General features: G+C 48.3%; 1 protein-coding gene across 1 annotated transcript; it reads right to left on the reverse strand.

Annotated features, from left to right (window-relative positions):
• Positions 1–7,133: 7,133 nt before the first annotated feature.
• LOC119091064 (protein dimmed) lies at positions 7,134–25,449 on the reverse strand. Its single transcript, XM_037213781.1, has 3 exons — positions 25,308–25,449; positions 20,292–20,517; positions 7,134–7,827 (listed from the first exon to the last, which is right to left on the reverse strand). The coding sequence occupies exons 1-3, from the start codon at positions 25,409–25,411 to the stop codon at positions 7,555–7,557; spliced, it is 603 nt and encodes a 200-aa protein (XP_037069676.1). The 5' UTR covers positions 25,412–25,449; the 3' UTR covers positions 7,134–7,554.
• Between the last annotated feature and the right edge of the window lie 816 nt (positions 25,450–26,265).

The following is a 26,265-nucleotide window of genomic DNA, read 5'->3' on the forward strand; positions in this document are numbered from 1 at the left end:
CAAGAAGAAATGAGAAAAACAAGCTCATTCCGCGGAGGCTCCATAAGCCACCCCTCGCAGGAATGATATCCCAGGATAAACGAGAGGCCAGATGAAGTAAGCTGTCTGCGGGCTGCGTCACAACATGTTATGTGGGTCCTAGCATTTGACGTATTGCAATGTTTGACATGCACTGGCCAAACATGTGGCATTCGGACTTACAAGAAGTTGGATCCTGTTATGTTGCCCAGTTAAAGGCAACATACGTTTCTTCAGATGTCATGGATCAAGTTTTCCATATCGCTTCATATTTTGGTCTGTATTTAAAAGGGGGCGCGTCATACTATCGCAGGGTGCAAAGCAATTGAGTTTTCTGTGAAAACTAACATGGAAAGAAATATTTTGTTGCCGTGACATTTTGACGAACCCTTATCTTCATGTTCTCAGCGTCGTTGTGTACAAATAAAATCGAGTTAAATGTCACCCTGGCCCAACATAAAGGGGGACCACGACCACCCAGTTACGCCTGTGCATTTAACTGTAATGTTATATAGTTAAGTGATTTAGCAATGCCAAATCAGGGGTCACAGTGACGTCACTGCTGCCCGGCGAAAATAAATAAAAATGAAAAGAGAATGTAAGCAAGCAGTTTGCTTACATTTTCAGGGAACGCCTCAGGGTTTTCTCTCGTTACTTGAGAGAACGCTGAGATGTTCATTGTTAGCAACAGTGATTGGCGACTGTGGTCTGCTGAGGATTGTAGCGCAGGTTCAGTACTCATTTTAATAAAATTTGTTTTAGGCAGAGATCTGACCTTAAATTTAGCTTGCAGTATTTGCCATGCCTTCGAGTGCACCGCGTCTGTCCGGTCATGATCCCGCTCTCCTTTCCGTGCATTGGTTCATCCCGATAGCAGAACAGAACCGAATAAATGCATTCATAGGTAACAGAGCTTCCGACAAAGTGCTTTAGCTACATCCATAGGACATGCACTAACTCGCATAACGAACATGTGCGGACACAGAAAAAATACGACGTACATCTGTTTTCACGAGGATTTTGACCGCGCAGGACGCTGTGGCACGAGGACCAGAGGAAGACAGCACCAAACACTTGATGACGAGCAAAGTCCTGGTGCAAGCGGCCGAACTTACACCGCCCGCGGTATATGTTTCTGTAGGATGTCACGAGCCGTTGCCAAGCGATAAACCATCTTGTAGAAGTGCATGACGCAATGCTTAGCTTCAGTGACGCTGTGTGTAGCTTTTGTCTGCAAAAACTCTAGCTTCGGGAATCGGACTGTTCTTTATTCGACCTAGCCTGAATTTCTGACCAATCAGAGCGGCTCTGCCGCGGACTGGTTGCAGCAATCGCTTTTATCCCGGCTTACGGCGATAGGAGCTGCTTAAGCCTCAGGCTGGTGAGTTTATTTGTGGATCAGGCTGATATGCTTATTGCTCAAGAGCTTTGCAAGATTTTCTGTTAGCTTCCCTCCCCCCCCCCCCCCCCGCCTCCCTCCTCCATCTGAGCTAATGGTCGTTCGACTCGGGAGCTTTAGATAGCAGCTACTCTGAGATAAAACGCATGAAAAGGTCGGACATATGTGATTTACCCTGAAACGAGCTGATTATTCTGATTTCAAAACACCGCTTTTAGAACACGGTTATTACCAACAGCTGGCATACCACCGCGCGCGCGCCTTGCCTTCGATCGGAATACTGGAGAGTGACATCTTTGTACACATGAAAGAACATTACACGACGCGCCCGCCGATGAGCCTGCAACGTGAGAATTTTGCAGATGTATTACCCGAGAAACATTAACTAAAGACTTAGCAAATTAGTTTAGAGAATAAGAACTCGGTGAATGCTGAAGCTTTTTAGAACTACGACAAACTAGGCAAGCAAAAGACACAATGCCAATCAAGAAATATTGCCACTGTTAACATTTTAACACAGCAAATATCGTCTGCAGGTTCGCGTCGTGTTGTTATGCATTGCAGTGATTCGGGTATATTTCATGCCTCACCGGAAGTGCTCCCAATCACTTTCAATTAAAAAGGTGTCATCAGAGTTCGGATGAATATCAAGTTTCATTGATGCTACATTCATGTGGAAACGACGCCGGTGAGGATCGAAATTGCATGGATTTGGATTACAAAGATTGGATGTGGACTCAGTATGTGAGTGTGGACTCGTATGAAGCCGTGGTCAGACAATGGCAAGCTCATCTGAGGTAGCCTTGCGAAAACAAAATCATTCAGCCAGTGTAACTTGATGTAAGGTAGATCAGACGAGTTGGTTAGAGACATCGCACAGGTCGGCGAAATCAGATAGTTCACTCGAAAACAGTCGAGTCCCATGTGAGCAGTCGGGGGAATTCGAAGTCAGTTGGTGTAGCTGACGCCAATTGTGCTCATGAGGGATCGGCCCGGGCCAGACTGTATCTGTGGGGGCTCGACGGACCCATTCGCTGCCACTCACGGTCAATTAAATGAAGCTTGAAGCCAAGCGAGCTGAAGCGGCACCGTGATGAACGCAGCAGTGTCTAAACTCATCCGCAGACACACACGGCGACCCTCGGGTCAGCGGGTCGCGAACCCGCTCCGTGTCTAAAGCGCCGTCCAGTGGCGGGCTCAATCAGCCAGGAAGCGCAGCAAGCCCGCGCCGCCCGGCACCGGTCTCAGCGCGCGCGCGCGCGGCCGCGGCCCCGATCCGCCGCCACCGCGCCCGCCCGGTTTACGAGGGAACGCGGCCGCTAAATCTGGCGGCCGCGCGGCGCGCTTGGCTGCCGCGGCGGCGGTCGGCGCGCCCAAAATAGCCGGCTGGATTCGGTTCAATGGGCCGGCAACACTGACGCAGGGGGCGGCGGGGGATGAACTTACTGCGCGGCACCAGACCGCCCAGCACCGCCCGTCGCCACCCCCGGCTGGCCAGAGACCCAGCTCACATAGGCGCACGTTGCATTGCATTGGTGGCGACAGGCAACTCGTTCCAAATTTTTGCAGGTTTTTGGACGCTTTTTTATCGCTTTGACGAGGTGTTTTGATGTTTGTTGTGACGCGGAAGCCACATGTTGGGTCTGAATTTAGTATACTTTAAGTGCTGACCCCTGGGCCGACTGGGTCCCTGTTCATTGGGCTGCGTTTGAGCGCGAGTTCAGCGCACCGCTGCGCTACGTCAGAGGTAATCTCGAATAGTTTATGCATGCTTGGCGTGATGCCTTGCATGACTTTGAGATCAGTCCAGGTCTACATCGGGTGCGACGGTCTTGGGCCAAGGGCGCTCCCAAGCTGACGATGCCAGCAGGCAGTGCAATTGCGTCACTGATCTGTGATCAAATGCTCAACCAGATCGCGGCAATTTGCTTCTTTCTTCGTTGAATTAAAGACAACATTATCTGGACGCACTTAAGCTCTTATTTATCTCCGCAGCAATAGTAGGCCTGTGTATCCAGCACAGAAATAGTTGAACTATCATTTATCGGTCAAGCGATTCGTGGAACATCAGATCATATCGAGATTTGGGGCAGGAGTTAATTTGACAGTGGCTTTAAACCTGGCTTTATTCTAATGCTCGCAGAGCTCAGAATAGTTTAAGTAAGCGAGCCGTGAGGCGCCTGTGATGTCTGTCGCAGCATGTGCATGCGCTAGTTGAAGGAAAAGAACTTGGCTGAGCTTGTAAAGCTTGACAAAGTGTTGGTCAGCTTGTGTTGTTGTTGTGTTGTGGGAGTGTTGTTTGGAGGGCATCACACGCATGACGCTGACACGCGTGCGATTGGCGACCAGACATAACCCACTATGAATATCAAGCGGGAGGCGGCACCGCCTAGAAAACACAGCACTGCATAGTCGGCAAGGCATTTTTCGGCGGCATTCGTGGGATTAATAACGCACATTTCTGATGCACATTGCTAAACATCAGAATGTATTAAAAGCCGTTTTCACGAGTGTTCCGGGCGCTCAATTTTTTATGAATATTGAGCCCTAAGGGCCTTTAAACTCCAGTCTCATTGTTAAGACATAGGTGACATTGTGATGACATTAAGACTTTGTCGCGGCGAAGCGTTGTCGGATTGTGAGACCTTTGATAATTGTGATGCGCAGGTCATATCAACAAAACGAATTCTGTCCATTTTTGAAATATGCTGGGCGTAGTTCCTGACCAAATATCCAACGGCCCAGATATTCTTGCTGGGTGCCATAGCTCGATAACATTAGCTCCATGAGCTCGATACACTTAGGAGACAGTTTGAGTAATTGTATTCCTAAACGATTCATCAAGAAGCTTTGGCAGGCGATTTTCTTTCGGAAACCACTATTGCATCGCAGATCACAAAAAGCAAAGCAGTGTCTTTTATGAAGGAACTTGCTGAGAGGCAACGAACGGCACATTAAAAAGGGCGTGAGGTGTAGAGTGCGAGCCGCGCAACGGTCCTTTGAACGAGTTTGTAAAAAATACTGAAGCCTGCCGAAAACGAAGAGCGTCGAAGTGGTGTTGAACCATGGTACAGTACACAAGACTGAGCGCCCTCTTAGACCCACTGACCGCCCGAGCTGAAACGTCAGGGTCTGTTACTTCCCATTGGAGGAGGCACACCCAAAAGCGATCTTAGAATGGAGCGTAATGCAGCAATTACCATTGCCAAAAGCGGAGCAAATGAAAGGAAGAGAACAGAAGCAAGCTCTCAGCCGCTTTCCACTGACAAAATCGATAGCCTATAAGACGTTAGTGTTCTTAGTACCGACAATGTTTCAAGCTTCATGACCTTACAGTTAGAACTTACCACTGCTTGATGACCTTACAATTTGAACTTATCACAGCTTTCTCCTTACAGGGACGTCACAAGATTCGACAGCTGCGCTGGAAGGATGCAAGCTAAAACAAATGCAAGTGATATGTTGTAAGCGATGATTGTCACGCACCAGGCGGATGTCGTCACTGTGCGGCTACATGTTGCTTCGATCTACGACTGAACCTTTGTGTGTGGTGGGAGGGGAGGGGGGTTGTTTTTATCACCGATGTTGGGTTATGAAGGCATCACGACCCCTGACACTTGTGCTTACAGGATGTGCGATTTAAGCACATGGAGACGATGTCTGGTATGCACCATCCTCGAACAGCTCTGGCTGTTTTACGCACATCTCAGTTTTGAGCCCGTATACGGATCTGTGAGATGTGCTCGAGCCCAGCATTTGTTGGCACTGGACATAAGAGCACATGTGTAAGCTCTTGCCATGGGCAGCACGTAGCGTTTCGGTTCTTCGCACATCTTAAATGTATCCGGAAATAATAAGAATAGTCCGGATGTTAACTTTTTATCAAATCTTACCCTTTTTGTTTTCGCTGAAATGAGCAAACGTTTTGAATAGAGAATGTTAAGGTGAACTGATTTGCTGCGTAAAATAGGTGCAGGAGTTTTCAAGTTTGTATCACACAGTGAATCATGTCTTGCAATAAGCCCTTATCATGAAATCCGAATATCAATGCTACGCAAAACAAATCGCATCATTCCAAACTTTTCCGAGCTCGCCCACAACGAGCAACTAAGTATCCATATCAGAGGTAACGGTTTACAAGATCGCAATGGGCAGCAGATGGCAAAACTGGGTGGCGTTGCCGGGCCGGGCGTCCGCCGCAGGCCTGAGACGGCTACATGTGTAGACCGGAGCGGCGGCGGCGCCCGGCCCGTGTCGGCTTACAGATTGGACGAGTGGGCGGTGGGTCGTGGGTTCCCTGGCGGCGATGACCATATCTTGTTATTGTTAGGAGAGGCGATCAGATTTAAGCGTTTCGCTTATGCGCCAATCCACTCATCATATTATGTACTGCTTCATGTCCATAATCAAAAATAAACAATGAATCAATATATATATATATATATATATATATATATATATATATATATATATATATATATATATATATATATGTGCGTGTGCGTGTGCGTGTGCGTGTGCGTGTGCGTGTGCGTGTGCGTGTGCGTGTGCGTGTGTGTGTGTGTGTGTGTGTGTGTGTGTGTGTGTGTGTGTGTGTGTGTGTGTGTGTGTGTGTGTGTGTGTGTGTGTGTGTGTGTGTGTGTGTGTGTGTGTGTGTGTGTGTGTGTGTGTGTGTGTCCAAAACAATTTCTCTGTCTAGATCTACGAAAACACAAACTGTTCATAAGGATTAGCAGGTTGCGGCTGGGTGTTGTGTCGGCCTGGGTCCCTTCGACGGACACGGTATGCTGCGATGGGACCTATGTCTTAACTGGAAGGCGCTGCCTTCCCTCTGACACTGAAGTTTTCATGACGGCTTTTGGAAGAGTGTGCCAACTGAACGCACGAAAGACATTCGGGAGGGGGAGGGAAGAGAGATGTGCATCAATCATGACACTGAGTGCTTCTTCCACACATTTGAATTGCCATTTACACGATGGACACTGGCCTCATGCTACTGAGAATGAAGCACTTCAAAGATAGGCATATCTTTGACAGAGATGTATCCCGATCCCCAGGTGCATCCGGGATCCTCAGCAACCAGATCCGTAGGAGTGTTCAATGACGAGTCCAGGTCCTGGATCCGGGAACCCATTTAGAGGATCTAGGCACGCATCTGGTCCTAAGGAGAGCGTGAGTGTGTTCTTAAGCTTTCAGACGCAAAAACTTCTATGGAAATCTGCAAGCAGCAGCTAGATATCAAACTTAGTTTGCATTGGTCTATGAAGAGAAGTTCATACATCGCTCATGAATCATGCGTCAATTCAACTTCCTCACTAATTCTAATCGAATCCGACGGGCATAAATAGGCTCCACATACATTCTAACTGTGCTCTGTACTCTAACTGTTGTCGACTAGCGTGACCCCGGCACGATTACAGGCCCTGATGGAATTTGGCACCAGCGGCTGCGCTGTTGACCTGAGAATGTAACGCCATTGGTTCAATTTATGTCCGTAGGTCAACGACCTGTCTCCGTCTCGACCTCAAACACCATTCGACCTGGGGTCTGAAGCCATCGGAGCATCCAGCAGACATTGCAGCCAGAACAGCACGCTAGCTGTCTTCCGCCTTCCCTCGCTGGAATGTTGCCGGCTGCTGACCTGGGATGATGCCAGCAGTCAGCCGATGACGTCACAACTACAGATGATGTCATACCTACAGATGACGCTTGACACTCAAACTGCCAACCCAATGTGAATGGAAGGCTCTTGCGATACTTGTGACGAACTTATGGACAAACTCTCGTCATCGCTCTACAAATTTGGTTTGGGTAGAGCAATGTCAGATTTTGCCCAAATTCGGGTGATGTCAAACCTGAGAGGGAAGTTTGCGGGCGGGCCGTACGCAGTCGCTTCCAAGCCAACCTCCGGTGACGTCTGGACAAAAGTCGACAGCCTTCAAAAGTGAACTGAGGTTTGAAATGCAATCTCCAAGGCCGACACGGGCCGATCTTGGAATCCGTCTGAGTCTCGCACGCCCCGGGCCACGTCTGCGCTTGCCGGTCTCAGTCCGATCGCATTCCGAAGGTCTCGCGTCTCAGCCCGATCTCATTCCGAAGGTCTCGCGTCTCAGCTATCTAGCTCCATCGCGGCACGCTCAGATCTCGGGCCAAAGATCGCTGAGCTCGATGTCGTCCGGCAGCTCGTCGAGCCGCGGCACCAGGTCTGACGTCAGCAGGTCTGACGTCATCAGGTCGGACGTCATCAGTGGACCACAGTCTGCGGCGTCGCCGGGATACTCGCGGTCTCGTCCGCGCATGTCGCATACGACGTTCGTCAGCGCCATTATGTAGTTCTTGGCCAGCGTCAGTGTTTCGATTTTAGACAGCTTCTTTTGCGTCTGCACGTGCGGAATCACTTGTCGCAGCCCCTGGAACGGATCAAATGTGTGAGAGGAGCGTGGTGATGGCATGACAGGAGAGCGCCAACGAGAAGATTGCTGGGTGGCTTTGAGCGCCGCCGAGCACTCGGACTGCATATCAATCAGGATCAGGCTGCTGGTAGGGCTTTAGACACCACGTAAGAGGAGAGAGAGAGAGGGTGAGGGAGAGAGGGATAGAGAGAGAGAGAGAGAGAGAGAGAGAGAGAGAGAGAGAGAGAGAGAGAGAGAGAGAGAGAGAGAGAGAGAGAGAGAGAGAGAGAGAGAGAGAGAGAGAGAGAGAGAGAGAGAGAGAGAGAGAGAGAGAGAGAGAGAGAGAGAGAGAGAGAGAGAGAGAGAGAGAGAGAGAGAGAGAGAGAGAGAGAGAGAGAGAGAGAGAGAGAGAGAGAGAGAGAGAGAGAGAGAGAGAGAGAGAGAGAGAGAGAGAGAGAGAGAGAGAGAGAGAGAGAGAGAGAGAGAGAGAGAGAGAGAGAGAGAGAGAGAGAGAGAGAGAGAGAGACAAAGAGAGAGCGAGAGATAGAGAGAAGACCAAGGGAGAGGGAAGATGATGTAAGAAAGAGGGAGAATGGAAAGCAGTGGAGCGATTATGAGAATTGGCAACAGGAAAGCGAAGAACGAGGCAAGTTGTTACAACATAGTAATCATAATAATCGTTCAAAGCACACCATGTCCACGTTTCTACTGGCTGCGAAGACACATGCATGATTTTCATAATAAACCTGATACCTGGCGTGAAAATATAAATGCCAGCCTTAACAAATGCTGTCAAGGAGCACTGACTTGACCTTACTTGAGGCTACACAATTCATACAATACTTGCGCTGAAACTCTTTGATGTGCTTTAAAAAAAATTTCCTGTACTTTCGGCAGTCATGTTCTGATGGTGTCCAGGGCGACCGTGTGGTGGCGGCCGCTGGAAAGCTCCATCATAGCAAGGTAGGGACGGGCAACCGCTGCCATTTGCCGCGACCTTGTTTCTACCAGAGCTCTGACGGTAAACTGACGCCACGCCACGCAGGATGGTAGCCAGCATACAGAACAGCGACGGGAAGCTCCAGCTTCTTTCTGATTCTCTTTTATTTTCCGTTGTAGACTTCTGGCAAATAAACTTGCCCGGAAGCGAGGGGGATTAAATGCCCGCAGGCGTAGCCCGAGAAGATTACCGGGCGTTGTTTTCCAGCGCTGTGGTATCCGCGACCATTGTTCTTGCTTCTACAGATGAGGTGTGAGGCGCCAGCCAGCAGTAAAACAACTCCCGAACACTGGGGGTGCTGGTAAAGCAACAGACGACAATGCAAGGAGCTCGAGCTTCCCTGCGGAGGCAAACTTAGGCGGGGTGGAAATGTGTGCTGCTGTGTTACAAAATAGCTCGCATGAATCTCTGCCTAAGGTTTTTTAAAACATAGACAAAACGACAGTGGTCTTGTTGTTGCTGCTGTTGTGGACATTGTTTATAGCAAAGCGACTTATATATCGTGACCTAGTTTCTCTAGTGTATTAACGGAAATTTGTGTTGAATTTAAAATTTCTTACAAGCGGTGAGAGGAAACTTCGGCACACCAATTACTTCGGAGGGGAAGTTTAGAAATGTGAATGTGTTCGTTGGTATCTATGCAGACAATGGTGCGCGAAAGTGAAAACACGCTTGGCCTGCCTTTGGCCGAACGGTTTGGAAGTTCATGACGTCACTAACAATATCGACTCGGGGATGTTGTGCTTTGGCGGAGAGGGGCGCAGTTTTATTCAGCAAGAGGCCACGTCTCCGTCGAAACAAGTCCCTCTTGTTGCTGTTTTTTTATCTTTATTTATGTTACACAAAAGTTGAGGAGAAATCGCATTGCAGCATTACTGCACGGGTCAGAAAACCCGAGAAGTCGAGAATACAGCAAGCTTAAAGGGAGTGCGCCACTTTGGGGTATATTTCAAAACCATACTCTGGTGAGCAGTCTGGATTAGTTATCCGTAATCGTAGTATTTGGCAGTGTCATTAGTTATCTCTAGTGGTAGTACTGCGTAGCATCATGAGTTATCTCTAGTGGTAGAACTGGGTAGTATCACTAGTTTTCTCTAGTGTTAGTGCTGGCAAGTGTCATTGCAGCATCAGGACGATAGGATGACAATATCAATGTTATGACTTTAAAAAAAAAAATCAAGCAGTTCACGCTTTTTCAAAGCACAATTTTTCTTTTTCACCTGTAAACCCAAAGTTTAGCTCTAGTCTGCGAGAGCTGAAGACGACAGAATCTGCTGAGAGCCGTCGTCAACTGTCACGGACTAGAGGAACCACTTTTGAGCTGTTTTAACCCGCACATTGCGGGTATGAACGCTTAAAAGTAATATCTCTGCCGGTATGAATCACATCGGTAGAAACGATCGTTTGCGAAGGTGGGACTAGTGCATTACTATAGCTCTCGTGATATGCCTGATTCCCAAAGCAAAAGTGCGCTTTGAAAAGATCCAATGCGCCGCACGCCGCAGGGCACAAGTTAAATCTTGAAATTCAAAACAAATCAGAGCAAGCATGACGCTTCTTTACACTTTCACGGAAACAGCCTTATATTTGTGTAGCAATTTTCTATGAAAAGAGGTTGCAAGCCCTCGTTGCAGTTTTTGCCCTGGCGTATTGACCGGTTAGTATATTCGAAAAAGTAAAACAAATGAAAAGCGTTGCTCTCATAATTTGGGAGGAAAGTTCAACGAGGTTTCTCCCGTCGGAGCGGCTGCTTCAATTCGAAATTCTGAGCTAGCCAGTCTGATTTAGATCAAACTGGCATTATCGATCAAATCGGTCGTGTTTGGTTCACCAATAAATCAAAGGTGCAAAGAGGTGAAGTAGTCCATTGAAATACAGCCTGGAGCTTAAGTTAGTTATTCGTTGGTGTGCAAGGAGAACGTTGTAAAGCACTTGTTCGGAAGCAATGCAAAGGAATACGGACTAAGCGTTTTGCGAAAGTGTTAAGACGTAAAAAGTAATCCCCTTTGTATTCAACTGGAACTGCTTCCTTGCATTAACCATCATTAGGTAGCTTGCATGTACTCAAAGGTGCTGATATAACAAGACACGTGCTGAAGAGCTCACTTTAGAATATATATATCGATATTAGGCCAACGCCTGCGAGGAATGGTGCTCTTAACTAGAAATCACGTCCAATGATTCTCATTAATAATGCACGACTTGGGCCATGCATAATTCAGACTCATTTTCAGTCTTCCTGAGAGCTGTCTATCCGCCATCTGAGAAGGTTTTGCGTTGGGTTCTCATTATATCACATCCGGTGTTAAAACGCTTTGGCCCGTATCCCGGTTAGCGTATATCTCGTTGATATCACTATCGTGATTACATCTCTACTAAAATATGACAAGCATCCTTGGAGAAGCATAGTTAACATAAATTATCCCTATTAAAACATAACACGCTCCAGCTTCCGCACAAACAATCGTACGAGGTTGAACATTACCATGGAAATAAACAAGTACCGTTTGTATCGAAAGGCAATGAGAAAGACTTTAAACGAATCCGTTAAAACTATGAATAAAGCGATTCCCTGACTGAAGTTTGCATTTTCATTCCCTGACTAATGAACAGTGGCCCCGTTCACATCAGGGTAATAACCAGTAGCCAGATTGCCGACGCTGGCAGGCAAAAATTGAAAACGCATCAATCATTGGCGAAGCTGCGATAGCAGAACCACAGTTAAGCGCGGTGATGATTGCAGGACGTCGATTATGGTCAAATACGTTCGCACTCATTTGGAATAGCTTGCACTATATCTGTGAGCATGGAAAATGTGATCGCTTGGTCAGCCTCGTGTCAGGCTGCCATATTTGATATGGCAGCATCGTCACCTTCGAAGAGCGGCCTCGCTGCCTCATGATTGTGGGTTCGGTGGCGGACTGAACTGTTGTTGTGAAGGTAGTCCTAATATAAGGCATTTGAAAACGACGGGGGCATGCTGAAACCTTACACTTCAGCGACAATCCTACCATTTTAGGCCCGCAAACACTGATCATCGTCCTTCCTTACTTCGCAGATATCTCCGTTCAATCTCACATCACCGCATGAAAGGCATGGGCGGCTGCCGCTCCTCCTTTCCTCTGTAATCTGCTCTTGAATATGTTTCATAGGAAACTTTCCACAGCTTATTTCTAGACCTGAAATCTTAATAATAAGTTTTGTTTTTGTTTGTTTTCTGTTGTATTTGTATTTGTGAATGTTACAAAACTGAAAATTAGTCACGAACTTCGAACTTCATTAAGATATTTTGTTTTATAAAACAGACGTCGTCTTCACGATCGCATTATTCATATAACCGCCTCGCGGAAAGCAGGTCAGGTTCACGTGCCGTACCAGGGTCCCCGTCATTTGCGTTGTGCAAAAAAAATAAATTCGAATGGTGGAGGAAGCACACCACTTTCGAGGTTTGACGTCTGCTAATGTATAACCACACCATCAACTGACTAATGTGAAACCCCGCGTGTTGCCGAACCACAAGCTTTACGACGTCGTTTTCCAGTGCACCTCACAAGACTGCATAATACGCCGGACTGGCCAGCTTCTGTTGCCGCATCCCCGTCCAAAGCTAGCTTAAACTATCCTATCTTATTGAACTATCCTCGCTAGCGTAAACTACGTGTATAGGCCGAGGGTTAGTTCAGCCGGGTACCGTTAGAGCTGCAGAGCACGGGGGTGTCGAGTACGCGGGGACGCTTAGCCGGGGAGCCGTTAGAGCTGCAGAACGCAAGGGTATCGATCACGCGAACAAGCTGGATACCGGTAGCGCTGTAGAGCACGGGGTGTCGAGGCCGTGGAATAGTTAAGCTGGGTGCCGTTAGTGCTGCAGAGCACGGGGTGTTGAGGCCTTCAGGCGGATCTCCCGAACGTTCTCTGAAATCCGATAGTGATTGCACATCTAGGACTGAGTTTACGTGCTGTCGCGTTCTACTCGCTCGCGATGTCTTCCGAGCAAATCGCCTTTGGTGGCAAAAAGGCCCGGCTTTCTTTAAAAAAAATGCTGTCATTAGAACTAGATACTGATGCATTCTCACCGGCTGCAAGCTGTGACGTCACTTTGTATACGTTCGGGGAGCTGCCCCCCGCCCCCTCCCCTCCAATGCCAATTTGATGCCCAATGGTCTTCTGAGCAATGGGATGGGGGGCGCTGGCTCTCTGAGCTCCCTGAGCCTGAGCTGGGTTCCTCCCTATGGATATCTGAGCTCCCTTGACGTGTATGAGCAAAAAACGAATGCTGAGCTCAAGAACCGTATGTCTATTTCTGTCAGCACACTAGATACCTAGACACCTCGCTATGGATATCATCTCCATGTTGCACCAAGTGATATCCTGCGTGTACCCAATGTTTTTTTTTGTCACACCAACTCCGTCAGTCGTTTGCGAGGAACATAATACACATAGATAGGACAATTATGTTTACCTTATTCCTCGCAGAATAACCAGGAAAAAGGAGGGCGCAATACATTGATATTTCGACTACATGCCTTTATCGAGACGAATATAAATAATTATACCTCTCCATCTCCTGGTTATTGTACGAAGAATAAGGCCAACGTTACTGGCTTGTCATACCGACTCTTTCAATGTAAGGCTATTCTGCAAATATTTCACAAATTTTGCATATGATAACAACTGGATTTGGATAAGGACCAATCGACTGAAATATGTGACAGCATTTAAAAGTGCAGGGTGACCCAGCTGAAGTTAAGCTATGTTTCCCAGAACAGTGGCAGGCCTTTTTGTCGCTCAACGTGGCTGTGGTGGCATTTGACTGCCTGTTAAATGGCCACTGTCAGTGGCAGCGGTAAGCACCAGTGATTTCACACCCGTCAAGTCGCGACAACAAAAGGTGCTCGTGATGGCCTCTGGTGGTCCAGGACGCGCAACAGCTGAGCCTGCTCCAGCAACTGTCGATTATCCGGTCGATTATCCATACTAATGCGCCACATCTCAAGCCTGAAGGCGTTCTTGAGCTTTTGAAGGTTTGTTGACTAGTTCACGTGAACGTGAATCTTGCGCTTAGCCCACAGCATGGAGGCCGTGGGCGACAAGCCGAGCAGACGAGAGGCAACAGCAAGGCAGTCTTAATCTGATGTGCGTTCCAACAAAATGATTCTCGAACCAATTCAGCGAACCCGTGGCGTGTGCGAGGTCGCCCCGCCCTGTTGATGACTGCTGATGCTGAAGCCACCCCTCGCCCCGGCCAATCCCGTGAAGCGACACCAGGCCGCTCAGCAGGGAAGCGGAGCGGGAGCGATGTAACACTCTGAGCGGGTGTTGACAAGATGTCCGTTCTCGTCCTCCAAGAGGGTACCTTCTGGAGGGTCATGCTTTGACGAACGTCGGATTACTGATGGTTACTAATGTTTTTTCTTACCGTGTTTTTCCAATGAAGGGTATTCGAATGCAGCTTAGACTTACTTGTGCGAGAAATACACTTGTCAATGTTCATGAAAACCTAGGTTTACTTCTATCTGGTTCCCCGTGTATATAGCCGTAGCTTCACATAGACAAAGCGTAATATTTCGAAGTTTCCACGATCTCTTTGCGAGCATGGAGTATTGTGAAACCGATAAACTTACGGCACAGTCGGAGACGTCCCTCAATGCGTCGTGTATACATTCTCACAGAAAAGAAGGAATGCTTTAGGATGCTGCATTTGCGCAACCGGGGACCGGAAAATACACACACATCTCTCCACATTTGTGATAAAATACGGCTTTCTTGACAGCCAGGAGGTGAATGTAACTGCAGCGTGATATGATTTGGCATTTTGTTATGACCTAGTCCAAGCCCTCTGATTGGATCTGGGGGGCCCATGCCAAGTAGCACTTCTTCGGTGGGCCCTGACCCGATCGAAAATTTCACGCCGACGGCAGAACATTGGGGAGAAAGCTTAACGTCCCGAGATGCTCGGCGTGGTGCACCGTTCCCTCGGACCGCTACCTCGTTATCGGACTGTTAGCGCGGCGGCTGGCACCAGCCACAGGCTATCCCAGTCCCGTCGAGGACAAGGAGCAAACGCCTAAAGCGACCTGAGCGCACCCCGCCACAGGTCTGGGCTAGGAAGGCAGGCGCTATAACCAGCTGAGCTATCGGGACGGACTAAGGCACATTGCGGGACGGACTATGTAAAGTACAGTTCGGGGATGCATCTCCTACCTGGTTATATCACAGGTTATCGAGGCATTGAATGAGCACATTTTGTTCGGTGTGTTTCTGAGTGAAGGAAATATTAGGGTGGTGTTGATAAACGTTTGCGAAGGAATCTGACCATGAACATAACTTCCAAGCGAGTGCATCCGTTACCCCATGCCTTTCTTTTATAATGGTACGTACCGACTACCTCCTGGACGACCCGAGGTCGATTTTCAGCATAAGGACTCCGAGCTCATTACACGGAACACCAACGTGCATGGCTTTTCTCGATTACATCAACTTCAAACGCATGTCGAAGCGTTGGTCACGCTATTCTTCTTAGACAGTCACTCTGGATACCAATGTGGTCATAATTGTGAATCGACTTTGACCTTCCAGTTACCACCATGTCTGTTGAGGAGGCTGTGAAAGTTCCTGGCTACTTTTATTTATAGATGCAAAGTAAAAGCGCACTTGTAATTTATTCATAGGCTCTCGTCTAAACGTGTCAGGCCAGGTGAATCAATATAAACCGTCTTTTTATGCTTCAGGCCAATTGGATGAACGATGGACGGCATTCGTTTTCATGGATCGAAAGCGCTCGAATTACTAAGATGTTTGTTCTGTCAATCACAACGTATTCTAAGTTGCTTACAGAAATGCAGTTTTACATTTACTTGAAATGTGAAATCGTTTCCCCGTAGCAAAGCCCTTTTACAATTGACGAAATATCGGTTAGAAGTTTGTTTGATTTTTACATTGGGGACGTCCACCTAAGTGGTCAAAATCCCGGGAGAAATGAACTTTTGTTAGGTCAACCTTTTCAGTTCAACCCCAACCTATTTGAGAAAGTCACACCTCTGGCTGCAAGCCTCTTTCCAAATTGTTGTTGGGACTTGCTGCGTTTTCGGGACCTGTTAATGTTCATTGCCACCGCAGACATTCAGCGGACACAGACAGCAGACCGTGCTGCGCAAGACGGCGCTGACCTGGATGAGCGGCCCTGCGCACGGTAACAGGCGCGAATCGTCCCACGAGAAGCGCTCGCCGCAGCGCAGCGACTCCCGCCCTGATAGGGGTGGTAAGGCGGTGGCGATGCCCCCCCCCCCCCCGCTATGGTTTTCTGGATACATCTTCCCGGCACATTGCGTGATCGTCTAAACATTTCGGTTATCTATGTGCTTTCATTGGTCGTTCTTTGGATCCAAAAACGTGCCTCTTGCTCTCATGGCTTGTGAGAGGCGAATATATTTAGGACCACTGCACTGTGATCCACTGATCCACGGGCGGCGGCCGGCCCCGGCGAATTCAGCTATCACGCACAGCGGGTTGACACTACCACATTTACGGCACACTTAGCACTAAAGTTGTGCTCGAATCACACTAAAATATCAATCGGAATAATGCTCAGAACTAAACAAACAACATATCTGTCTATATGGGAGAAATGCTAGGGTGAGGCGTGGTTTCAGAAAGTTAGAATGTAACGCTGAAATTGTGGGATTTTTAGTTGACATTTGACCCGACGTAATGGGATCAATCATTACCATACATAGATAAAATTTATGGACAATGGTGAGGTCTCACTGGCACAGATCCACCGTTTTTTCCGTGAGGCCTTATCGTTCTTAGTTTGGAGACGCCAGTGGGCCGCATTGACCCTTTTCCCCCCATCAGTCCGCGTTATAAAGCAAGGTATAGCTAAAAGCTCCTGACCACTCGATGCGGCCTACCTTGCGGCTCCGCCTGCGTCTTTATCTGCGCCTTCCTACGCAGTCGCACTGTAAGCCTATTTGTGCATGCACAGGGCTTAGCCGAGATCCCAAAGCCATAGCCAAAAAGCCAGGGACTAGCTCTGTGTAGCAAAACTGCGAGCTTGAGCATGTTTTAATTGCGTCGTGTAAGTGTGCGAGCCGGCAACAGTCCGATTTTATTTGATCTCGCGATTCTTTTCGTTGATAAATATAACGCATCAGTCGAAGGAGATTGTGTTTGGTCTCCGAGTTCATGCGATACAAATCAAAAGTGCGCATATCCATTACCTTGCTTTCAGGAAAGTAAGCCGGCATTTTGCCCAAGTACGCACCGGCTTATCAGTCGCTGCCGCCTGTGGCCCTGTTTTGCTTAAGCTCGCTGCGGACAGAACAACAAGGTCGAGGTGTACAAGCACGCACAGAGAAGGTGCCGAGCGGCCGAAACGCGCCGACTCCAACAATTCGTTACAGTGGACCCAAATCTCGACATCTTTATCGGGGTCAAGTGTGTACTCGACGTATTCCATCTTCCAACATGGGGTACCGTAGTAATGCGTAAGGCCCACTGTGGTACCTGTGCGCATATTTGCTTTCAGCGGTTCTGGTATTGATTTCCGCCCCCAACTCCGGAAGGCGGATGTTCAACGCCGCCCACACCGGCCGCCCGGCTCTAGGCCTGCAGCGACACTCGTGCGCGAGCGCCGCCTCGTGCTGAGGTCCATTGGCGCCGCGTGGTGATTGGATTGGTGGCGACAGGCAGCCAACTCCCACCATATTTACTGTGTATCGCCCAGGGCCTCGCGGGAAGGAGGGCAAGGCGGAGGGTGGGGTGGGGGAGGAGGAGGGGTGGGGGGGGGGGGGCTTTGCCGCTCACCTGGGATGGCGAGCGTCGAGACGACGCCGTTCAGGGAGTGCCCGAGGCGTTGTGCCACGGCGTCGCCATCGCAGTGGCAGAGAGAAGTTTCCAGACTGATGAAAACTGGCGTGTTGTTGGGCAAAATTGTTGAATTCTGTGCGTCGATAGAGTATGCCCACGCTCGCTAAGGTTATCGGTCGGTCGGAAGTTCCAGCGCACCGTTCGAACTTGGAACTATATTTTAACCAAAAAAGTGGATAAGAGCAACCGAGTGTATTGTGAGAAAGCTTGACAGCTGTTAGAATTGGAAGCGGTAGCTGTTGACGCTCTTGCTTTCTTCTGTGCGAATGTAAGCATGGACAGGGGTGTGAGAACGTTCCACACGTTGTTTGGACATTCCTTTTTCAATTCAGCACCTCCCACGCACGATGATGGGGTTAATGCCATACTCAAAAAAGGTGGATGGACCACGGCCTACGCGGCACCTATCCTATCCGCCTCCCCCCCCCCCCCCCCGTCAGCGCAGCTCCGGGGACAATTGCGTGGTGCTGGTGCGGTACATTCTTGTGAGCGGATCGGTCACGTCCTCTTCGATCCAGTCGGCGCCGCACAGCAGCCATTTCACTGTCAGTGTCGCCTGCGCCGCGCTACGGTTCGGTACCGCGGCACAGTCTACCTTCCCAGGTCACTGCGCGACGTCAGACCACTTACAATTTGCACCGCTGGGGGTCTTCGAAGCTTGCGATGAATCGCGCAGGCGCTTTATGAATTTTCATAAGCGACTAAGGTTTTTTTGGCACTTATAGCAATCATATTTCAGCCTGGAGCGAAAGATTCGGAAGGGTGTTGTTCAGGTTAGCCCATGCTGGCGCTGGCTGAGCAATGGCTGGGTATTTTCTAACGCATTCCTTTTTCTTTGCCTTAACACCGTTCGCATTCAATAACACCTGCATGGAGAGGGACGACGTAATTCATTTTGATATTATATTGGATTGGTCACAGATTGCATCGCTTTGAAAACCATGGACATTTTGTTAAATAGGCAATGACGTGGCATTTTATGCTATACAACATCGTGTTATGCTCCTGGTGACAATTTTGCCGGGTGGAATTTAGCCAGCGAAAAAAATGCAATTTTAAATTCGCTGCGATCATGGGAGTTCGGGGGTGGCGTCGTTCAACTTACAAAAAAATCCATGTTTATGCATGGGACGAATCAAGATATATGTCTACTGGAAATATATTTCCTTGGCCTACCAAAACCTTTCTCGATGCATAAATACACGAATTCACTTGTTCAGATACAGCAACATATCCTTATCACTACCATACCACTCAACATGTAGAACCGCTCACATAGAAAATGTCACTACTACTACTTATACTATTACGTAGTTAATACTTACTCTTTACAAGTGGATTACCCTCGGTGCACGTTTGCTACAAACATGTACTTCGACTGCAAATCCCTACACTCAGCATTCATGGTGAGGTAATTGCTACACAATTACGTACCAATGTGGTTCCATGCAAAGCAAACCGATGCACACGTCAGGGGTCAAATACTGCATTATCTGAAGCTCCTGAGGTGTCTTCCTCTACATTCAAGGGATAATTCAGCTGTCATATAGAATTACACGCACTGGTGTCATCCCGAGGCTGCGCTTTTGGCAATAATGAGTACCAAAAATGCAGAGATCAGGGCCTAGATCGTAAAGCGTATCGCAAAATGCTGTCTAGAAGCGCAGAAAGATGTTTGTGTATTCATTTTGTCAAACTGTGCACTTCGCTGCGGACGATGATGGCAAATATTCGACTCGAATGCAAAGGGGATGATGCAGTCATCCGCCACTGACAGAACACCTGAATGGTGATGACTTCACTTTCTTTTTTTCTCTTTTCTCTCCCCGTAGTCAAGCCGGATCAGCGGGGCAGGGCGGGATGAATGTACGTGTGCGTACCTAAAGAATAGGAGGCTCATGCTGATGCAGTAAAGAAAGCGAGGCTTTGCTTTTTGGTCCGACCAGTACCATGGGTAAAAGCAAATGCCTACAGGAGGACCTGCAACGTGCAAAAGAGAATTTCGTCTGTCCAAAAGTTGCGTTTTTGTGGTACCGATTTTGATACAACATCGGCCTAATGATTGGGGAATTAGGAGATGTGGATACAACTGTTTATGAAGCTCGCAATCGCTCGTGACGTATGGGACTACGTTTGCACATGTGAGAAAAATGAAACTGCGCAGCAGATTCCACGACTGGGGCCGTCTCGTATGTCTCGTATCTCGTATGACCATTGACTCAGTCTTAGTCCGTTTTACGAGCTTCCTACCAATCGATGTGTCTCGTCGAATTGACGACGACAGACGTGCTTTGTCTTATTTCAACGAAATTAGAGAGCCATGGTTTGTGCCATTAGCTGTCAGCACTGTGAAGAGCGTGATGTACACCGGCTGACGCCGGTTGGGTCTGTAACATCCCGCAGGCAAATTTAAAAAAATGCATTTACCTTTCTCACCAGCTTATCACCAGCTTACCATATTCCGCGACCGACGGCGCACCCGAGCGTACGCCCACTGACACAGGGCAGCCTATCGCATCGTGCATTTCGTGCGCTTTCGCATACCGCTTCTTCTGTGGACATTGAGATTGTGTCAACGCGTGATTGCCGAAGCACAGTGTCTGACATTACTCACCTCGAGAGCGTCGTTCAGCCCGTGCATCCTCTGCCTCTCTCTCTCGTTGCTTTCAAGCCTTCGTAAGTTGCGATCACGCGCCGAGAGGGCTGGTTTCTTCCGCCGGCCCGGCCCGCGGCGCAATGACGTCACTCCCGCACGCGCTGTGACGTCATCGCTCGTTGACGACGAGTCTGAGGCGGTTACGTCACGGCTCTCCGCTGAGAGTCGCTGTCGTTTGCACGCCCTGAAACGGAAACGGCATGGGGAAGGCGGCACGAGATTGATGGACCCACCAGTAGCTCCGTGGTGAAAGGGGAATGTGATGTAATTTCGTTTGACCCAGCACAATGACACTATCACAGCAGCGACCTTAAAACGGTCGTTACAAATGCACCTAAGCTGGTAGCAGCCTCCTCACTCGAATTTTCTCGGCTACATTGGGTGCTGAATCAGCGAGGAATCATGCCACCACCCGTCCGTAAGCTGACGAGATCGGAGAAACTGTCGAAACTGGCAATATTAGAGAGGAGCAATAATGTTACAGTCAACAATAATGTTACCTGCAATACAGCAATAATGTTACCTGTCAACAGCAAATAGCGAGCGCCTAAAGTGACTCGATCCCGCCCCTCCACGGGTGGGTGGATCGGGAGGCAGGCGCTCTAACCAGCTGAGCCATTCCCAGATATTGGCATTTGATGTTCGCGAGGAAGCGCCTTTGACGCAGGACTGGAGCCCCGTGGAGCGTGCTTGAAACATGCGGCGCCCATGGGCCCGCAGGGAGACTCGGCGTGTGTTTGCGGCAGGAACATAAAGCGTTGTTCGTTATCGCTCATTTTTCCCATTTCAGGAGAGCTTTTTAGTTCGCACTCAAACGTCACTCATATTCAATACCACTTCCATGTTCATGGAGCAATGCATTTTCAAACTAGCTGGGATGCTCGACGATTCCTGGATAATGAAGACGGATATACTATAACATAAGCATTTGAGACATTTGTATTCGATTTCATGATCGAAACTTGGTGTGACCTATGTCGTGGGCTTTCGTACCTGGGGTCGTATCTCTTACAAGGATGCACTGCAACGGAATTGGCGGCCGTGGTTTACTTACAGGAGCAGTCGAGTTCACAAAATCGTAAAAATACATCATCAGCCTTAAAAACCAAGGGGAAACGGTAGCACATTATCAGCAGAAGCTCCATACCAACGTCAGATTTCCCACAAAGCGTCTCTGAAATGAAACAAGCAGACCTGTCCCACCACATCCTTGTCCGACCAGCTCACCAACGGGGTCACGTGCCCCTGCGAGGTACATTGTTACTGGCTGCTACCCGGCTCTGGGCGAAGTGTCCTGCTGTTTTGTCACTGCTTAGCTGCACCCATGTTGATGCAGATCGCTTTCCAATGCTTTATTCGTCACTTACCACTCGTCACGCTGTAAGTTATGAATCGTCATGGATAAACAGCCACGTAGGAGCCTTTGTTTGAAGCAATCTCTCGCTGCGTGTTTGTAAGCTTTACTGGCTGTGATATTCAGTTCTTCCCTCTCCGTCCGTCTTCTTGCAACTGACAGATATGCAATCGATTAGCAATTTTTCGCTGCTCCGATAAAATAAAGCGGCGCGTAGTCAGCCGTCACCAGTGCTGTCCCGTGAGGCAGGACTGCTCGTGCCGCGACGTGCACGGTGGTCCGATTCGGACCGACGTGCGGTGTCGACCTCTCCCTCAGCAAGATAGTTCAGAAAATATCAGCTTTTGGGGGCCTAAAATCAACGATGCTCGAGTGATTGCCAGCCAAGCGACAGATTTGCCATGCATTATATACAATACCTGGGAAGAGATGGCATGTTGTGTGCAGCCAGTTTGTCGCGTCATGTCCAACAGAAAGGAAAGCTACCGTGAAACGTACTATTTTATACGGAATACACATGCGATATACTACAATACTGAGCCTCTTGAATATAGTTCAGGCCTTTCCGGGACCTCACAACCACCATCCAATATTGCAAGGAGCCGACCATGCACCCGGTGGCGCCTCGCTTGCCGAGTTCGGTGTCGCGCCGTCCGACCGACGGTGACGGGGTCGGGTCACGACGGGGAGCCGACCCGAGCCAGTCTCCCGCAGGCAGAGCGGCAATCTCACTCAGCCGACCACCGACAACAGAGGCAAAACACGCCCCGGTCTCTCTCTCTCTCTCTCTCTATCTCTCTATCTCTCTCTCTCTCTCTCTCTCTCTCTCTCTCTCTCTCTCTCTCTCTCTCTCTCTCTCTCCCCCTCTCTCTCTTGTTCTCTCTTCCTCTCTAACCCTTTCCCCCTCCCTCTTTCTCTCTCCCTCTCTCTCTCTTCCTCTCTATCCCTCTCTCTCTCTCATTCTTCCCCTTCCTTCTTATCCTCCTCTTTCTTTTGTTTTTCCTCTTCCTGTTACTCGTCCTCTTTTTCGTGATGTCGAATATTTTAATGTTTAGGTAAGACTTTTACCTATTTGTATACAGCTACGCATGTCTATACCATTCCCATTGTGCAGTCACTTTGCAGCAAGATGTGGCGCACAAGTGTGTGATCGTGTGATTACCCATATAACCGTTTGCTTTACCAAAAGCCAGCCTTCCACCACGCTGATTATGAACGCCTTTAGTATAATTGACACACTTAGCCTTTCGAATTGAACCAAATGTTCCTTCTTGGCTGATCTCAGCTCAAAGTGAGACCATCTCTAGCACCTGCCTCTGTCGCTAAATCAGCAGAAAATTGAGCGCTTAATGACACGACCGGCTGCCTTTGATATCCTCCTTAGTCGTGCCTATATAGTCTGGCAGTTCAGCAACCCCATGGCTTCACTGCTGTGCCCTGGGAAATCTGGTATTGCCGGCTTTCGATAGCCTGGTATTGCAAATTATGATAGCGATTTCACCCAGATTTAAACGGCTCTGGCTGGGATTCTGGACAACTTATGTGCTGTGAAGCTATTTGCCTATTGGATGCATCTTTTGGTTTTGTCAGCGTGACAATTTGGATAACACGTGCGAATACATCCCAGGGAGATGTGCTGCGTCAATGCGCTTATCTTTTGCGTGGAGGGAAGACGATATGCAGTAAGAAAATGAGATTGTTGGATTCACATGTCAACCAACCATACAGACTCACAAAGGACGTGCATCTATTTAAGTAAATCCTGACATATCCCCGAATGCCCTGAACGAGCGATGAGTATTATGCATGTTACCGTGTTTGCGTTGGTTGGAATATTGCGACTCGTTGGCTAAATTCCTGTCATAGAATTGATGGGCTTGTGATTGGCAGAAATAGATATTTGAGAGCGTTTAGAAGCAAAAGGGAGCATTGGCTTTTGGAACAGGATATAAGTGTTACATGTTAACTGATTATTCGTTGAAACCATGTCTGGCGTAAAAAAACACGTCAGTGTTTAAAACGCTTAGTGTTTAAAAAAGAAACAGAGGTACAAGGTGGAATCGCCTCCTGAAAAATATAAGGAGTCCGACGTATAGGTGCCACACAGCAGCCTGCTTGAAGCTGACCGCGGGCATGCGTTGGGTTTGTTACGCGACAAGACGTGACGAAATATGCGTGCGTGCGTGCGTGCGTGCGTGCGTGCGTGCTGCGTGCGTGCGTGCGTGTGCGTGCGTGCAGTGAGTGCGTGATGAGTGAGGGAGTGCGTGAGTGAGTGCGTGAGTGCGTATGTGTGTGTGTGTGCGTGTGGTGTGTGTGTGGTGCGTTGTGTGTTGTGTGGTGCGTGCGTGTGTGTGTGCGTGCGTGGTGGGTGTGTGGTGTGTGGTGGGTGTGTGGGTGTGGGGTGTGTGGGGTGTTGTGTGTGTGTGTGTGTGTGTGTGTGTGTGTGTCTGTGTGGTGTGGTGTGTGTGTGTGTGTGTGTGTGTGTGTGTGTGTGTGTGTGTGTGTGTGTGGTGTGTGTGTGTGTGTGTGTGTGTGTGTGTGTGTGTGTGTGTGTGTGTGTGTGTGTGTGTGTGTGTGTGTGTGTTTGCCATGTAGCATATTCGCCTTGTGTCACGTGCTGGGTTTCATTTTTATAATTCCTATGACCTCATTTTGACACAGTAGAGCAACGAGGAAAACACATTTGAAGGAGAAATGTCAGATAACGAGACATGATCTGAATTTACAGAACATCTGCATTTGGAAACCGAGCAACGTGTATGTATACACAGATTGGTGTTAATGTGTGTTGTCTTTATGTATGAGATGCGTTAGCGCATGTTCGTCACCTTGATGCTCCATCAGGAGAATAGAAACAGAGGAATGTGATCAGCTTTAGGCTAACCAGCATCTCATGCGCAGCTTACTAGTTCCGTGCAAAAGAACGGCACAACATGCTGGAGTGGCCATCAAAAGGCTTAAGAACAGCAAAGCATCCTTGTTCATGCGAGGATAGAAAATAAATATTCACTCCTCGTAGCCACATTCAAGGGAATGTTATACGCTTGACGATATTGAAGCAAAAATAAGGTATGATGAAACAAGTTCACTTACTATTCACTAACTATTGCTATACTTTTAAGTAGAAAATCATCCTCTAGACAATACAGTTCCTCTATTTAGTGAATACGCTTGTCATTACGTCATTTTTGATGGTGTCATCGTAGTTTGCACAGCAATGATTGAGGGCCAATTGACGGCCGTTATATCTGAAACTGGTACCTACGAACGCCAGATATCAATGGCTCAGCAATTTTATTTTTCTTGACCTTGATCGCCGTATTACCAATGGAATGGCAGGATTTAAATGGCGTTGTTAGCGCGTCATGGATTCCTGGGCAATCTTGAAGTAGTCTGTGCCAAATAGTCCACACATCTTTGTCGGTGTGTATAGTTTAAAAAAAACTTGAGGGTTAAGGTCTGAAAGACAGGTCTGTGAATTGCACCGTATGATCTTAAGAACGGCTGTTTCAGTTCAAAGCTCTACACTTATGTGGAACACTCCATTCAAAGTATCCCAAAAGTGTTACAGAGGCATACAATTAGTGTGACCAGAGTCCTCTGGTATGTAGCCAGCTTACCTGGCCTCTGTGTTTGCCCAACCTTTCTCGGCTGGGTGTTTTGCTTCCTGCTTGTTGTCGTCTGGTGCGGGATCCAGCTGCAGCTGGGGCAATAGCGACCTCATGGTCACCAGGTCGTCACCAGACCGTGAAGTACGACGCAACGCAGCTGTCTGAAACATCCCAAACGTGACCGGTCATTTCATGTTTATTGCTAGCAACACACGACCATTGCTACCGATATGCAATCCACCAGCAGGAGGTAAATTTTATATCGAACATGTTTCATTTAAAAGCAAATATTAGATTCTTCACCGCAGCCCATCAACTAACTTCACAGGAACTTCAACGTTTTTCGCGTGTAATCCTTGCGCGAGCATCTTTAAGTGCTCCTGGCATACTGAACGTAAATTGTGTTTTCATTTGCTGGTAAAATGCCTAGGAGCCAGACGTACGTCTCAACGGCATAAAGCCACATCAATGTAAAATGTCCAGACATTCGGCTCGCGCTCGGTGGTTTGACGATTCACATGTTCGCCATGTTTGACGTTTGGCATGCTTGACGTTTGACATGCTTGACATTGGACATGTTCGATGTTTGACATGTTCGTTAATTGAGTGTTTGACCTTTAACATATTTGCGCTCGAAATGCTTGACGTTCGACATGTTGAACGTTTGACATGTTTGACTGACACGTTTCGCGTATGACACCCTTGGCGTTTGACGTTTAACGTTCTTGACGTTTGACTTGTTCACATGCTTGATGTTTGACCTGTTTGACATTGGACATGCCTGATGTGTGACGTTTTTGACTCGTTTGACGTGTGACATGCTCGGTTCATAATGGTGGGTGCGCGGGCGCCGCCGATATGGCGCTCTGTCGTTACCACGAAGTTATGTTGTAAAATCACGTCACATGGAAGGACTATTCGCGGCAAACATAACCTGTTTTACTTTGAAAAGTTCAGCAGCGTATCA

Source organism: Pollicipes pollicipes, unplaced genomic scaffold (assembly GCF_011947565.3).
Source record: "Pollicipes pollicipes isolate AB1234 unplaced genomic scaffold, Ppol_2.1 Scaffold_3216;HRSCAF=3773_pilon_pilon_pilon, whole genome shotgun sequence".
Taxonomy (NCBI): Eukaryota; Metazoa; Arthropoda; class Thecostraca; order Pollicipedomorpha; family Pollicipedidae; genus Pollicipes; species Pollicipes pollicipes.